The 17,359-nt window shown below is 56.4% G+C and overlaps 1 protein-coding gene across 1 annotated transcript in view; it reads right to left on the bottom strand.

Annotated features, from left to right (window-relative positions):
* Window positions 1-2,089: 2,089 nt before the first annotated feature.
* The window catches only part of HS6ST1 (heparan sulfate 6-O-sulfotransferase 1), a 39,869-nt gene continuing 24,599 nt past the window's right edge, over window positions 2,090-17,359 (bottom strand). The window contains exon 2 of the mRNA XM_061431804.1: window positions 2,090-5,372. Within this exon, the coding sequence (XP_061287788.1) occupies window positions 4,664-5,372 (709 nt within the window). The 3' untranslated portion in view covers window positions 2,090-4,663. The remainder of the gene's footprint in view (window positions 5,373-17,359) is intronic.

The raw sequence follows: 17,359 nt of genomic DNA, 5'->3' as shown, positions 1-17,359 counted from the left end.
AACAGCAAGGGATACAGGGGTGGGAGGCTGGGCTGGGGGGCAGTGGGCTGTGGGGGTGGAGGAAGGGGAGAGGGTCGGGGGGTGAGATCGAGAAGGAGCAAGGTCAGAGGGGAGGGTTGAGGGACCAGAGAGGTGGATGGGCTCGCAGGCTGCAGCCAGGGCAGGAAGACCTGGATGTGACCTTCACCTTCAAACAGGTGAAGATACCTCTGTGGGGAGGTGTCTTTAGGACTGATCTGGCCTCTGTCTTTTCACACTCTGGCCCTGCAGGGCTGCATGGAGCTGCTGCAGCAGGAGGAGCCCCTTGGGTTTGCTGAGGGAGGTGTCCGGGTGGGCTGAAGGGGGGCTGCATGGGGCGTCCACTCTGGGCTCCCTCGGGGAGAGTGGGGGCTGGCAGGCTCTGCCCCTGCCCAACACTGTGCTTTGCTCTGAGAGGACACTCCCTCGCAGGCTCAGGTGGCTGAGAGCACATGCTGTATTTGGGTCTTAAGGCACAGCTGTGTCTGCTCCCCTCTCTGCCTCTCCCACGTAGGAGAGGGAGCTCGGGGGACCAGGAGGTGGCCACCTGTGCCCACTGGCACCTCTGTGGTCTCAGCTGTGACCGTCTTGTGCTCCTCACTGAAGGCAGGGGTGGGGAGGAAGCCTGGACCACCGGTCTTTCTCCTGCACGCATAAGGCAGGAGTATCCAGATACAGAATGTGGGAAGGGGAGGGAGGCGGGCCCCTTGGGCCTTGGGGTCAGGACATAGCTCTTCTAGAGTCTGCATGTGGCTGCGCCTGCGAGGGGAAGTGCAGGGGCTGGTACTCTGGTCCCTGGCCCTACACCCTCCGGCAACAGCCAGCCCAACGGACCCATGTCCACAGAGAAAAAGCCAGGGAGGCCTGTGAGCACATCGGGAGCCAGAGATCAAGCAAGGGCCTTCCTCCCCATCCTGTGGGACTGAGAACTAAAATTCACCAGTGCTGGCAGCCAGGGAGTCACCACTTCTGTGCAGCAGTGATGCCCCAAACCTTTCACTGAATCTGATTGTGAGAAAATGCGCTCTGATCTTGGAAGAGACAACTGGCCTATGTTAAAACGTCAAGGCTGAGAGATGCAGAAGAGGGCCAGGTGGGACTCTGCCCAGCTTAAGGACACAGGAGAGGCAAGACAGCGCCATAAGGATCACACAAACATTCTGGACACAGTGTGGGGATAATCAGAAAATCTGGATGTGGCCTGTATATCAGCTATTATTGTATGTTAAATTTTAGAAATACGATGTCTGTGTGTGTGTGAAAGAATGTCATTTTTAGGAGGTACACACCGAAGAATTCAGAAATATTCTGGGGATATTTTATAATGTTATTTACTATTTTCTAATGTTTTGAAACGTCCCTGTGCATGTGTGTGATGCATGTGCCACAGAAGGCGAGTGGGAGTGCAGGATAATAAAACACGACACAGTGTTAACCCAGGTGAGTCTCGGGCAAGGCTTCATGATGCCCATGAACTACTTTTTCAATCTGTCACTTGCAGTCTTTTAAAATTAGAAGTTGAGGGGAAATAGGTACTGAGAAAATAAACAGATGGTGTGGGCCTTCCTTAAGCTGGGCTCATCTTTTCAGTGGAGAAGGAAATGGCAACCCATCCCAGTATTCTTGCCTGGAGAATCCCAAGGGCAGAGGAGCCTAGTGGGCTGCCGTCGCAGAACTGGACACGAGTGAAGAGACTTAGAAACAGCAGCATCTTTTCAAGTCCTATAATTAATGAGCTTCTTTTGGCCATGCTGCGAGGCTTGTGGAATCTTAGTTCCCCAACCACAGAACAATTCTGAGCCCTTGGCAGTGAGTGTTGAGTCCTAACCACTGGACCGCCAGGGAATTCCCGAAGTTATTCTTTGCGGTGATGACAGTCACATCTCTAACGTTCACAAAGCAAGGCGTAGTCACACAGTGTGTTAACTCCTCTTACTGGGCCTCTTTGGCCCGGAGGGAAGCCCATTTGCTCCTGTGATTCCTGGCTCACAGACACATTTCAAAAATCAAACTGGGATGGGCACCACGCCACGTGGGCGGCTATGTGACCACAGACCACACACACCAGTGCTCCTTTTCAGGGTTTATTTCATCTGCTAACATTCATCTTGACCTAGACAAAAACAATTAGATGATTATGACTTGCGTTTCCATCAACTCATTTTTTTGTATGAGTCACCAAAAGGTTTCTTCTCAACACTTTTTTTTTTTTTTTAATAAGAAGCTATAAATAAATAAAGCTTTAAACGCTCCTGGGTTCAAGTTAAAGACTTCCAGTTCCCAAAAAAGTTCACAGACTCATTGCTCGGACAGTACGGCTGTCCCTGACTCCTCCTCCGAGAGGGCGCTGCAGGCCGGCATGGGGAGGGAGCTGTCCGCTCTCCGCACGTTTGCTTCTGTCCCTCGGCCCTGGGAAGAGGCCGGGAGGCCACCTTTCCTGAAGCCCCAGCCCGTGGTGTCGGAGGAGATGCTGCAGGTATGAGAAGCTTTCGCCTCAGAGCGGGTGTTCTGAGCAGGCAGTGCAGGATGGGAGGCCCCAGCAGCTGAGGGTGACGCCAGCTGTGACCCTCACTGGCACCCATCAGGGTGTTGGCCGGAGCCGGGACCACCTCCTCGATGCAGTGGGGAAGCCGAGGAGACCGTGTGACTTGGGACAACGGGCCATAAGCTACAACGTTCCATTATGTACAAACAGATCCTGCACTCAGGCCCTCACACTCAGGAGCCCGCCTTGAGGAGGGTTGATGCAGCCAGGTTACTGGCTGGGTGCCAGGGGCTCAGGCAGAACAGGGCTGAGCTCTCCTCCTAGTGGGAGGCCACTGCACATGCTTGAGTGAGCCCTCAGGGCGCTTGTGAACCTGGAGCATGCCCACCTCACGTAAGTATCAGCAGATCCCCACGCTGACTCTCACATCCCTTCAAAAGAGCCACTCAGTCACCTGGCGCTCACTCCTCAGCATGATGCGTCCACTCTGGGGGTCTGCTGACTGCTCTGCCCTTGAACTGCAGGACGAAGTGGCCAGTGGCATAGGAAGCCCCTGTGCCAGACAAGCGATAACGATTCTGCCTCCTGGGTAGCCACCTCATTTGACAATACCCTAACTTTCCCAGTGCTGTGGAAGGGTCCCCGCTCCCACTCTCTCACTCCACAGTAGGGCAGCTGGGGTGGCTGGGGGAGCCTGAGGCAGACAACCTCAGGGGGATCTGCCCAGGAGGCTGCTGTGGCCCGTGGCCCTCACCTCCTTGAGTCACGTATGAGTCCTCTATTGGACAGAAGAGCAGCCTGTCCACCTCAGGTGTGGGGCTCACACTCAGCTCCCCAGATCTCAGGTCTCACATGGATGGGGGTACTTCCAGAGGTGATGCTGGCCTGGCCCCCTCGAATATCAGAGGGATGGGAATGGGGCAAGTGTTTGCAATGGACTGAACATGGCTTCTCCAATCGGCAGGGTGTGGGGACAGGCCTGACCAGCTGGTGTGGGCAAGGGCGCAGGAAAATGCGGGGAGAGGCTGGGATGGGGGTTTGTGTATCTGGGCATAATGAAGCCACCCAGAGTTTCTTCCAACTCTAGCTGAGAATCTGAAAGAACTGTGTACCCTATCCTGGCTGTGCTGAGACAACATGACCCCAAACTATGGCTCGTGGGCACGGCCATAGTCTGCAGTGTTCTAGCCAACGGAGGCCTGACTGAACTTTATACACAGGGTTCTGGGGGCAATGGGGTGTAACCTCAAATAAATGTCCAAGTGGTGGGCTTGGAGCCAGGGGCAGTCCACTAACAAAGCCCAGAGGGTCAGGAGGGAGACCGGGGTCAGGTGGATCTCTGGATTTCCACCCCCTTCCTGTCTGAGCTGCAGGCTGGGTGGTCTGCTCGGTCACAGGCAGCACCGTCCTCAGCCACGGCCTTCCTAATCCTGGGATGCCCTCTGCCCATGGGAGGGGGGCACTGCAGTGTGGGGCTATCCCCCCACAGCTCCCCTCAGTCTAGGGATTGCAGACAGTGGGGTGGGGGACCCCAGGCGATGTGCTTTGATCTCCTCACCCAAAGCATGAAGCCACACTGTGGGTTTTGACCTTGGGCTAGAGAGGGGAGTGGGCTGCCCAGGGGCTAGACTAGAAACGTCTTGGCTTTACACAAGGTGTGCCCTGACCTTGAAGACGGGTGAGCTGAGAGCTCCATTCCTGAGGCCACCTCAGAGGGCTGCCTGTGTCCCCCGAAGGCCCTCGGGCAAGGGTTTCCCTGGAGGCTGAGGGGCTGCTGGGTGGCCTGAGGCTGGGGGAGGTGGCCATGTGCCTGGCGGACATGCCACACACCTGACCTGGCAGGGCTGCTCTCCACCACACAGGCCTTTTCTAGTCTTCAAACCTGTGGCTTTTGTCACCATGAGGTGGGGGCCAGGACAGTGGGTCCCCGCTTGCTCCCAGCCCTGCAGGCCAGGTGGGGTGTCCTTCAACACACTTCCCATGCTGATTTCACAGACCCCAGCCTGGCAGGGCGAGAAGAACCCACCCGCCTGGCTTACTCCTCCACCGCTCAAGGCGCGTCTGCCTTCTGGCTAGCGGATGGGGGTCCTCTTCCCCGAGTTCTGGGGGCCGTGTGTGCTGGTCAGTCTGTCCAGCCCCGCTCCCCCCTGCCAGCCGCCACTACCACTTCTCGATGATGTGGCTCATGTAGTCCTCCGTGGGCACGCGGCCGGGTTCCTCGGCGTCCCCCCGCGACGGCGCTTCCTTGGCCCGGTGCAGCAGGCGCTCCTCGCGGCTCCGGAGGCGCTGCTGCCGGCGCTCCAGCTGCCGCTTGTACTGGTAACGCTGCTGGAAGAGGTCCCGGGCATAGTCGTACAGCTGCATGTCCAGGTCGTTGAGCTCCTCGATGCGCCGGATGGTGTCCTCGCCCACCTCCACGCCGCCCGCCCGCGTGCTGTTGTACTGCATGAAGGGCCGGATGAACTTGAGGTTGAACGTCCGCTCGAACAGGTACTGCGTCTTGCGCTGGAACTCGGTCAGGCCGAAGAAGGCCATGCCCCGCAGGTTCTTCTTGGCGCTGTCTAGCAGCAGCTGGGCCCGCTTGCCCTCGGGGATGAAGGACAGGTTGTAGCAGCCCACCAGGCTCAGGTCCGCCAGCATGCGCACTTGGCGGTTGTTGGCCAGGTTGTAGGGGCAGTCCATGAACTCCTGCAGCGTGCAGCCCGACCAATCCGTGCCTTCGTAGCAGGGCGGCAGCTCCTCGGGCGTGGGCGTGCGCCCGTCGCACATGTGCAGCGACGTCTTCCACGTGGCCCCCCGCTGCACGTGCCGCCACTCGCTCAGGTACCGCGACACAGGGTCGCGCAGCAAGGTGATATAGTAGAACTTCCTGCAACGAGACGGGGAGGGGGAGGTGAGGCTGGGTTGCCAGGAAGGGGCTGGAAACACAGGGGCCGTCTGGGGGTGAAAGAGGGGGCAGGCTGCAGTCCTAAGTCTGACTGCTCAGCGTCTACTCTATAGACCTCCAGGGAGTGCTGGCCCCCACATCTCAGTTCTCCAACGGCCACGGCCAGATGAGAAACCCAGGTGTGAAATGTGGCATGACCTGCAACGATCATGGACCACCGCCTCTAATGCAGAGTGTGACCACTGCAGCGTCTTGCAGAGCCCAGCCCTGGCGCCCTCTCGAACTCTGGTCCAGGGTCCTCTCTAGGACCTTCTCCTGAGCCCTAGATGTCATGCCTTGCTAGGGACAACCTGACTCTGCTCCCCAGGGGGTGGAGGGTGGTCCCAAACCCATGTGGATCCAGCATTTTAAAGGAGCTGTTCATGGGGGCAGGCTTGGTGCCACCCGGGGGGCCACTCAGAAGTCATTCACACACCCCCTAGATCAGGGCCCTCCCTTTGGGCCCACTCCATTCGGCTCCTGCAGCAGTCCAGTGGGGGAGGGGCACCAGGAGCTCACCCAGCTCAGGACCCACTGGGTGAGCCATAACTTATCATTTGTATCATCTCCCAGCAACTGTTCCAACCCCCACGTCCCTCAAGATGCCATCTGCCCAAACTGTAAGGAAGGGGCATCTGTGCCACAGGTCTGTGCCTGGCCAGCTGCTGTCCTGAGCCCCTGCTCCCATCTCTGCCCTCCTTCGCCCATTATATGTATCAGCAGACACATCAGCTGTTTATGTGCTGGCTTACCATCTTTGGAAAGGGGAGTGAGGGCACTGATCAAAGTGAGCAGAGGGCAGGTGCAGCGTGGGGTGGGGAGGGCATAAGACCCCCAGATGACCCACCCCCGCTACCCCCACATCCAGGCAGCTCCCTGCCCAGGATGAGACTGGATGTGTGTTTTCTGGAGGTGCTCATGAATCAGAGACACGAGGAACTGGGCAGGCCGCACGTTCATGGGAGACCAGCCCCTGCTGCCGAGTGCCCAGGCTAAGCTGGCCCTGCCCCAGCCCCACACTGGAGCAAAGTGCGGAGTCTCTGCCCAGAGCGAAGCTCCTCCTGCACTCACATCTGGGGTCCCTCACAAACAGGGGGCACCCTGCCTCTCACCCGCCAGCAGGATCTGCCCATCCAGGCCGTCCAAGTGCTAGTCTGTAAGAGTCCAGAGGAGGGGAGAAAGGACACGGGGAGGAGGTGACGAGAGAAACAGCGAGAAGTAGGGCACTCAATTCATCTAGAGTGAAATGGCTCACCCACCGCCTTGCGAATGAATGTGGAGACCAGACCCAGGACCACAGAGATGACCCATGAAGCATGTGGACAGAAAACCAGAATACGTAGAGGGCTGGCTGTCAGAATGGCACTCAGCTTCTCTGTGGACCACCAGATGCTAAGAGTCAACGGAACAACGGCTTCAAAATGCTGGCAGGAAATGACCAAATGGGGTCTAGCCAAGCTATCAACCAAGTGTAAGGGGAGAGGAGAGACATTTTCACACCAATGAAGGCTTGGGAAATGTATTTTCTGTGAAATCCTGCTCTAGGAAGACACTGGAATGTGTACCAAATTTAGTAAATTAGAAAAAAAAAAAGTGTGGCAGATAGGAGCTGGAACCCAGGGAGACCCTAGATATCCCCTGGGCATCCCACTCGGCCTGTCAGGAGTAGAGGGACAGGGCTCTAGAGAAAGGGGCACGGACAGATCACCTCACACCACAGAGCATTTGTGGAAAAATCACGTTATGGTAGATACACGGCAGGCCTTTGAAATCATTTGGAAAAAACCAAGACTATGAAGATGGAAGACAAACCAAGTAAAAAGTAGGGCAATCATTACATCCAGGAAAAATGAAAAGTTACACACAAAAGAAAACTAAGTGTGCTACTGGACTCAGAAGAAAAACACTGGTTTTTGAGACATCAGGATGTAAACGGTGGTTACTAATTTAATAAAAACTTGAGCTTTAACCCTCCTTGGAGGATGGGTGGGGTATGCAGAAGGATAAGGGCGTTAAGAACCTACCTCATCCACCAGAACAGAAAGCGCACTGATAATGTCTAAAGTAATCAATCAAGAAACAGCTCTACAGGACTTCCTGGGTGGTCCAGTGGCGAAGACGCCGCGCTCCCAATGCAGGAGGCCTAGGTTTGATCTCTGGTCAGGGAACTAGATCCCACGTGCCACAACTAAAGATTTTACATGCTGTGACAAAGATCCTGCATGCTGCAACTAAATATCCTGTGAGCTGCAACGAAGATGGAAGATCCTGCAACCAAGAGCAGCTAAACAAATATTAAAAAAAAGAAATAGCAATAAACATTATTTAGAAACATGACAGTGAAAACATGAAGGCCGTTCTCCATCTATTATTTTTGGTTGCGCTTGGTCTTCGTTGCTGTGCTCAAGTTTTGTGTAGTTGCAGTGAGTAGGGGCTCCTCTTGCACGGCAGTGCACAAGCTTCTCATTGCACTGGCTTCTCCTGTGGAGCACAGGCTCTCGGTACACGGGCTAGCAGTTGTGGTGAATGGGCTCCGCTACCCTGCAACACATGGAATCTTCCCAGATGGGGAATCAAATCCATGTCCCCTGCATTGGCAGGTGGATTTTTAACCTCTCTACCACCAGGGAAGTCTGACATGAGACTAGTGAAGAGAGCTGTAAGAGGTTCTTTGGGGGAGCTAGAAAGGAAAAGCAGATCTGCTGGTTTTTATCATAAACCTCTTGGAGCTATTTGTCTTTAAGCACTGTGTGAATTCTTATAACTAAAACCATTAAAACAATGAGGAAACTGGCCAAAAAGACATATGGAGAGATGCTCCCCTTCTTTAGGCATTGAGGAAACAGCACCCTCAGCCACAATGGGATACCTGCTGGAATGGCAAACAGAAGAGGGGCAGTGATAACTTTCAACAACTGTTTCTGGGATGTTTACCAGGGACAGCTGCCATGGAGTGGCTTCACAGGAAGGCTGACAGCACACACAACCCCCCCATGACCCTCGAGTCCTCTCCTAGGCACACATCCTGGGGAAGCCTTGTCCGTGAGCTCTGGGAGACATGGACGAGACCATCGCAGCACACTGCTGGTGACAGCCCCGAATATCCCCCGCAGAGGCATGCATTCACAAACGGGGTGCATTCTTCCAACAGAGCATGGCTCAGTGACAGAAGAACAAACCATAGCTACTCCCAGCAGCGTGGGTCAATGTGATGAATAAGATGTCACAGGAAAAAAGCAAATTAAGAAAACATAGAAGAGTACTACCGTCTGAGCCGCCAGAGAAGCCCTAGGGTTTATCAAGCTTCTAAAAATAAAACCAAAGAAAATACTCTTTAGTGGCACAAGAAAAGGTGATGTTAAAAGATTGTTAAAATATTAACAAGATGAGATGATGTGATACACAGGAAAGTTCAAGCCAGAGGTTAGCTTTGGTCTGTTGGGGGGAGGTGGGCACGGTGGCTCCCATGGCATTGTTCATGTCCTTGTGCTTAAGACAGGCAGCGAGAGGTTTACCTTTATACTTTATTCCTTACGTACATTCAGGCAATTTATGTTTGGGACGTATTTGGGACATATTTCTTTTGTGTGTCCCAAACACTTTATGTTAAGGAAAGCGGTTTTAAAACCAAAGTTCTCCAGGGCAGCCTGCGAAGGCCCTAGAGGGCTTTGTCAGAGTGTGCTGGTTCCCCTCCACTTCTGTGCCAGCCAGCTCCAGGTGTCTGCAGCTCCTCCCTCACCCACTCTGTCACACCTGCTAACGGGACTAGGCAGAGGCTCCACGGGGAGGGGAGGACCCCTGTGGGCACCACCTCTGGGGACCGTGAGGGTGGCCAGCATTCTGGGTCAGCCGGGGCTGCCCTGAGGCTTGTGAACTAACCACACGATCAGCAGCCAGCTGCTCCTGACTCGGGGAGGAACCACAGCTCCTCTGGAGCTGCAGGTCTGGGCTGCTGGCCAGCTTCCCATCGAAGAGGGCTTTGGGGTGCAAACAGGGCCAGCAAACAGTGCACTCCACTCCCTGGAGCAAAGGGAGGGGGCCGCACGCTCAGCCTGTCTGCCTCCAACACTGAAGTTGCCCATGGGACTCAGTGGGCCGGGGTTGGTCTCCTGTGGGGGGAGGATCCACAGTGGGCATGACTGCAGCTGGGTGGGGAAGTGAGGAAGAGGAGGCAGTGGAAGCCCTGGCACTCAGGCTCCAAGGCACTCCATGAATGCATGGCAAAGGACATGAACCAGCAGCATCCCCAGGGCCCCAACGGCCACGACCACCATGCCCACCACAAGCCAGGCACAGCCCAAACCCAGACACTTTCCCCCTTCAGGCTCAGAGCGGGCAGGGCTCTCAGAGTGCGCTGGGCTGGGAGGGGCAGAACCAACAAGCATGCGAGGAGGTAATGAATGGCACGGCTCACCAAGGGGGAGGTCAGCAGGGCTTCTCAGAGACGGTGGGGACACGGCCTTTCGTGACTTGAGAAGGGGGCAGTACAGGCTTGAGGCGCAGGCAGGGCCAGACAGAGAAGGGTCTTGTTCATTTACAGGAAAACAAGCTCAGATGGGAAATGGCACAGCGTGTGAAATTCTCATGGATTTCAAAGACAGAACATGGGACTTCAGAGAAACTTCAGGCTTGAAATAATTCTAGCCTGCATGGGCTGCAAGCAGCCGACAGCCCAAACACGAATCTCCCGTGTCATGCTTCCTTGCGTTTAATTGCGCTTCGTTTAATGCTTTCTGCAACCTTGGCTGTTCGGACATTTTTGTGTGCCCTGGTTCAGTGCATCCCACAGTCACAGACGTCCTAGCGGACAAGCAGTGCGTTTTGTTCTTGGGTGCAAACACCGCTAAACAAGGAAGGGCTAGCTCTACAGTTTTAAGAGTCTGAGTTCTGGGACTGCCCTGGCGGTCTGCTGGTTAAGACTCTGTGCTTCCACTGCAGAGGGCATGGGTTCAATTCCTGGTGGGGGGACTAAGACAGCTCTTGCTGCTCGGTTCAACAACAACAAAGCCTGAGTGATGGCCTCTGGGAAAATTCTGCAAGATGCAGCTTTGTGATCCTTCCTTGGAAGGTGACAGCTTCGAAGTGGCTGAATGGCAGGGGCTGGGGAGCCGACCCTGCTGCAGAGCTGGGATCATGGAGAGGACCCTTCTCACTCTGTCCTCATAGCCTGCTCCCTCCTGCACCTGCAGTGGACATCAGGCAAGCTGGAGCCCACGTCCCAGTTGGGAGGCCGGCTTTGTATCCCTCGCACTTTATCAATGATGAGGAAACCAGAGCCGGCACCTGTGCTCTGAAGCAGAAATGGCCCCTCCCCTTCCACAGGTCATACCTACAGCGAACAGGCTTTATTTTCTCTCTTCTGCCCAAGTGTGGGTTTGACCCAAACCCCACTCCTGACCCTCCTTCTGGGAGCCCAGAGCCGAGGTGGGTACAGAATTAGAAGGTAATCTGCCCTAAAGAGAAAGGTTGAGTAATGGTGAGGTTGTTGCATGTTGGTGTCATGTTGGCATCATGGGAGATATAGATGCATAAGTTGAGGGCAGACCCACATGGCAGACAGTCCTGCAGCCAAGGGCACAAGGCTGCTGGCATGGAGCAGGGCCTGTGCCCACCTGTGTGGTGATGACTCGTGATCCCCATCCAGGATGGGAAGGCACTACAAAGAGGCTCTCAGGATGGTGAGACTATGGATCTTTTCTAACATTTTATAATGAAAAACTTCAAACTTAAAGAAAAGTGAACACTCATATGCCCAAATAGGTGATTTAAAAATTTTCTTTTTTATACTTTGGCATTGCCTGCAGTGAGCACACATTATTTAAGTAACTGAAACAAGTAATAAAGGTTATAAAACATCCCTGTTGCTTGGGGTGCAAAGAGGCCATCAAAAAGGGCCAGCTTTGCAAGTCTGTGCTCCTGTGTGCCCTGTGACAGGATGCCAGCCGCCCTCTCCCCTCCTGGGTGGCGGGCTCTGCAGGCAGGCGTCTGTGAACAAGGTCTAACTCACAGAAACAAACTCGAACCCTGAAACAAAGGTGAATTTTTCTACCTGCACTAACAGAGCTGTAGCTCCCTAATTGCAGGTGAGGACACTGTTATTTAAGATTAGAATGATAACACTCCCTCTTTTTTTTTTTTTTAAATACTGTGTATTACTTCCAGATACACAGTCAGTGAAAATAAAAAATTAATGTATAGGGGGACTGGCTTCACTGCCACTTTCTCCCCCCAGGACGGGCTTTGGGGTTCCACAGCAGCAAGGGAAACTCTGTGAGGGGCACCCCAGCTGTGTATCGTGGTCTCTCAGGGCCCAGAAGTCTCTTCATGAGGACAAAGGCCACACCGTGAAGCCAGGATCCAGACAGTTAGTTGTTTTTAAACCACACTCTGAGAAGTCTCTGGAACTTCAGAAGGAGGACCCAGGGGAGAATTTGCCATGGGGCCTGCTCAGGGGAGCCAGCTCTCTCACCAAGCCCTGGGTCCCTCTCCCAGCAAGAAAATGACAACCTTCAGGGGATCATGGCATGAACCACCTTAGTTAATTAGCTCACCCAGTTGAGCTCTGGCTGGCAGTCAGCGCTGCTGACCTCAGGCCAGGCGCTCCCCAGGGCCTGCGGCCTGGCAGCACCCCACCCGCCACGGCCCCCTGGCTTTGGAAAATGCCGCATGTGGGTCCGGCCAGCTCCAAGGAGTGCATTCACGCCATAAAACAATGCAGCGCAGAACTCAGACGAGGGGTTTGGTGCCTTAAAAAAAGCCCAGGCCTGACCTAGCTCTGATTCCCATGGTCAGGTGGAAGCAGCTGAGGTGCGGGGCTGGCCGCCCCTCCCCTTCCTGTCATGGGAAGGGGCCACGGGCAGAGCTCCCTGGGGGCATGTGACCTCCCTCTCCTCACCACGGCTGAGTGGGCTGCACGGGCCCAAGCAAGTGGAGTCTGGTGGGAGAAGAGGTGGGCCCCACTCTGATCAGAGCGGCAAGGATGGGGCACTGGACCATTCCCAAGAGCACAAGAGTGAAACCAGCTGACGGGTGAACGGCCAGCCTCCACTGGCGCCGACCAGCACTCGCCTCCGTGCACCAGAGTATGCCCCTGCCCTGTGCCACCTGCAGACCATCAAGTGCTGGGCTGGCAGCACAGGTGGGGAGCCCCATCCATATGCAGGAAAGGCTGGCCCAAGGCCGTCCTTCCTGGCCCACGTGTCTGCACAGCAGCTGTGAACTCACAGCCGTTATTTTAGTCAGTTCACTGACTCTGCTTCCCAAAATACCTGGGGTGGGAGAGTGGCCCCACAGCATCAGTGGCTGGGTGCTGTGTGCAGGCAGGCGGGCCAGTTCCCACCCTCCTCCCAGAGCCCCTGTGCCCTGGATGCCCAGGGCAGACAGAACCTAAAGCTGACACCATCTATGGCAGAACCAGAATGGAAGCTCTGAGACAGGCCTGGCCCTTCACTGGTCATCCTAGCTGGACGGGCGGGGAGGTAGATGATGGCCCAAGGCCACCTGGGCATGGGAGTCCAGTCTTCCTTCTCCAGCAGCAGGCACACCTGGAGGCACGTGGCCTCCTGCAGGCTGGTGCCCAGCCGGTCTCACAACTCTGCTCCCTGCCCCACCTACCTCCAGTAAAGTGGGGAGGCCCTCCTCGGCTCACCCAGTGAGCTGAATTCTTACAGACAATGGGGAAAGTCCAGCTATAGGGAGTGGTGCTCACGTGGACCCCCAGGTGACTCCACAGGCTTTGGAAACAGCATGGAAATCCCTGAGGAGGAAGACGCTCAGGAAGTGCCTTGTAGCCGGGGGTGGCTGTGTGACTCAGCCTGGCCATCAGGATGTCCTTAGAGACACCTCCCCATTGTTTTGCTTCTGCTGGCTGGAATGTGGATGTGACTGCAGAGTGCCAGCAGCTACCTTGGGCCACGAGGCAGAATATTGCTTTCTGGGGATGGTAGGGCAAGAGAAAAGGCCTGGGTTCCTGGTGTTTCCTGAGGCTGCACCACCTACCTGGCCTGCCTATGCTGGGCTCCTTTTCAAAGACAGAAAAAAAAACTGCCACCCTATCTTGGTCTCTGAACCTTATCCATCTACTCTAGGGCCAATGTGTGAGGACCCAGGCGTGATAAGAGGTGAGGCCAGCCAGGCCTGAGTGTTAGAAGCCCAGTAATAACTTGCATCACTTAAGTGAACCCTCAAGGCTTTACCCTGGTTGTTCTGGACACTCCCAGATACTCTTTGGGAAGGAAATATCCCCATTTTGCAGATGCGGAAACTGAGGTCCAGGAAGGTTAAATAGAAGACCCAGCCACAGAATTGGCTGGTGGCAGTGCTCAAGCCCCTGGACCCTCTCACCGCCTGGTGAGAACTGTTTACCTGCTGAGCTACACCCTCCTAGAAGGCACACAATCATATAACCTGGCACGGTTGGTCCTGGCCACCTGCTGACCACTTGCCAAACAACAGTCAGCAGTGGTGGCATTTTAAACTAAACCATGGACACAATTTATGATTCATTTTCTTTAAAGAAGAGTAAGCTAATGAAGAGTCAGAATGGTCTGCATAAAGGAAAAACACATCCAGGACGAACTAGCCGTGCTGAGCAGAACCCCTTTCCCCGGCAGTGGGGGCCATCCTCCTGACAGCTGTCCTGGATGGGGAAGAGCCAAGACCCCGGATTTGGGCGCCTCGCCACAGGATGCTGGGGAGGGTTTTCTCTGGTCACAGCCTGCTCCAGCCCTGCCTCCTGCTGGCTCATGACCCCGATGCAGGTGCAGAGCCTGGGCAGGGGCAGGGCTTGACTCTCACGAGGGCCCCGTGCCCCTGCCAAGGCAAGAGCAGTAGGGCTGAGAGCCAGGCTGCCTGAGCCCTCACCTCAGTGCTTCTGCGGCTCTGCCCCTATGCCCTCGCTCCCCACTCCAAGGAGAAGCCCGTGCCCCCAGGGGCTTCTGCCTGAAGGAGGGGGGGCCTGGCTGGAGGCCTAAGTGTGGCTGGCGACACGTGAGTCCACAGCTCTAGATACAGGCCTCTCTGAGCATCTGGCTTCCAGAGCCTCTGGGATTCTGCGTCTCAGGGGATGGAATGACTTGTGGGGGAGTGCCAGTATGGCCCTGGAATGCAGTGCGCCCCCTACCGGCCAGGGCTGGTATGTTCAGGCTGTTGGGAGGGGGCTGACAGACTGTGTGGGGCTGCCTGAAAGGGGAACAGGGGAGGGGGCTGTTGGCCTCCAGGCTGTGGGACCTGGGATGGGGCCGTCCCACAAGTCCACAGGAGCAGAAGGCCCTCCCCAGGCACCTGTGCCTCAAGCCTCCACCTGGAGGCTCATACATTGTCTTCGTACCCCTGTGGGCACCCTGGCCGTCAGTGACGCCCAGTGCTGGCTCAGGTGGGCGGTGCTGGGAGCTAAGAGCCCCAACCCGCTCCCTGAGCCAGGACAAAGGCCCCGGCAGCGCCCAAACAGCTGTCCCGGCAAGGAGGCTGTGTCTGTAAGAGACAGGAGGGTGAGCAATGGGGGCTCTGTGTCCTGGCGCTGCGATCCGAAGCATCAGACTCGCCAGCCCCCCACCTCCACCCATGTGGCCTGGGGAGGGTCACCGGCCCCTCTGAGCCCGTGACTATTTCCAGCACCTCCCAGGTCCCTTCAAAGATCTGGCGAAAGGTTACATGTAACGGACCTCGTAGCCCAGGCAGGTATGGGTGTGTGAGCTCTGAGACTGCATCCGTGTCTGGGATCGGCACCCTCTGCAGGAGCCCCCGGCCCCCTCGGGTAGGACTGCTCTTCTCCTGTCACAGAAGCACCTGCAGGACCAAGGCAGCCCCGCACTCAGGCAGCATCGGAAGGGCTGGACCTGTGCCCGTGAGACGCGCGGACGAACACACACCAAGTGGTCAGGTGCCTGATGCCAGGGCAGGGTCAGGTGGGCTGCCAGCGTGTGACACCTGACCTGAGATCTGAAGGACAGGCAGGAGCAGGCCTGCCGGAGGGTGAGGGGTGGGAGGCAGCATTCCTCACGAGCCTCCAGAACACAGTGGGTAGAGAGGAGGGGTCCAGCCAGGTCAGAATGGGCACACTAGGAGAACAGAGCGGCTCATCAAGGGCACGGGCGGGGGGGTGGGGAGCGGAAAGGAGGCTGCGGTTTCAACAAGGCAAGGACATTGTTATCATGGAGAAAACAGGAAATTTTCGTCCTTATTTCAAAATTCCAAGTTGCTGAAAAACATGTATGAAGAAAAACAAGTCTTCCTAGTTGAGGCGGAGGAAATATCTCAGCAGTCCCTTCCTTCTCCCCTGACAACATCCAGAGTTTCACAGGCATGTGAACATCTTCCCTCAGTTTATAAACAAGGTTAGCACAGTTTCAGGAAAGCAGAGCAGGCTATCTTAGCCCCCAGCTCTGTGGCACAGAGAATCCAATGAATTGCTGAGCACGCAGGGATGGCAAGGTGTTCCTGAAGGCTGGGAACATTCCCGAGTGCATTCCTGGGGCTGCAGCCCTGCTTTCCCCGAGGCAAATGACCAGGAAAAGGGATCCCCATGGAAGCCTGGCCCTCTTTTCCCAAGCCCCCTGACCTTCATGATCCCACTGGACCCTCACAAGGCCCCCTCAGGACACTAATGGGGCAGGGGTGTGTGTGACTTAACCCCCAGGCCAACACACACTGGGGGCGGTGGGGGGCATAGCCCTGGGCACACGCAGTGGGGAGGAGAGGCCCACAGCGAGAGCTGGGTGCTACGAGCGGCAGGCCTCCAGTCAGGCCCCCGGCTCAGTCTGCCCTCCTGCTTCCAGCCTGTGGTGCCAGTCGCTGTCGAGTCTTGGTCAGGGCGATCATCCTTCAAGAACCTCTCAGGCAACACGTCCAGCGCTGGGGGCTTGGGTGCTCTGCCCGTGAAGGTGCAGGTGAGGCCGCCTGCAGATGCAAGCAGGAACAGACCCTGCTGTGCTGGTCAGGGCTGCACAGACCCGCAGCAGGCCTCCCGCTGTGGACGCACGTCCTGCCATCCCTGACACTGACGGACCCAGCATCGATGCCCAGCCCTGACCCCCCTCCCTCCAGGCAGCTGACTGGAAAGGCTGTGGCTGACCTGCCTGAGGTCTCAAGAGGATCCACTGGTCCTGTCCTCCCAGCTGTGGCCAAGCCTGGGGTTACATGCCACCTACCCAAGCACAGGTCTCTCCAGGGATGTCCTTTCCACCAAGCAAAGGACTGACTGACTGACGGCTTTCTGGGAGTTTGTCCGCTGTCCCCAAAGCCCCCATGGTGAGGGTCAGTCTCAGCCCTGGACTGCTGACCGATCATCAGAAGCGGTGCTCCATCCGGGGCCATCCAAAGGCAGTAGGGAGCTTCCCCTGCCCTCCAACTCCACCAGGCTCCCACCCGCGGCTCCTGAGCAGGGCTCTGGCCAGGGAGGTGCTGCTCAGGTGACCAGCCTGGCACTGGCAGAGCCCCATGGGGCTGCTGTTCACACATGCCTGCCCCCTGGCACTTTCTGGCTTCTGACACTGGCGGGGAGGTTCCACTCTCACCTGAACATCACATGTGCCCACCTCGGGGTAAAGTGAAGGTGCCCAGCCTGCTCCTTCCCTGGGAGGGGCTGTGTGCTCAGTGATGGGGCCTGAGACCTGCCTGCAGAGCCTTCGTCTCCTGTCATCAGCTTGAGTCTCGGCCAAGAGCTCTCGGGGTCACTTTCTGTGCCTCCCCGTCTCTGCTGGTCCTCCCATGTCCTCTTAAGCTCTACCTGCAGACCCGCTGTGGCCTGAAGAGGGTGGCGTGAAGGATGGAGAGTGTGGCCTGGGGGCAGTGTCGGGCCCTGCCAGGGCATGCAGCACACATGCCCGGCTCTACCTGCTCCCATCGTCTGCCAACCATGCCAGCCTCTGTGTCTCTGTGCCAGGAACAAACCCCACAGCAGCCAAGAGCAGCACAGAAGGCGCACGCAGTAG

This window comes from Bos javanicus, chromosome 2 (assembly GCF_032452875.1).
Source record: "Bos javanicus breed banteng chromosome 2, ARS-OSU_banteng_1.0, whole genome shotgun sequence".
Classification (NCBI taxonomy): domain Eukaryota; kingdom Metazoa; phylum Chordata; class Mammalia; order Artiodactyla; family Bovidae; genus Bos; species Bos javanicus.
Note: the sequence above shows the minus strand (reverse complement) of the source record. Positions and strands in the feature narration are given on the sequence as shown.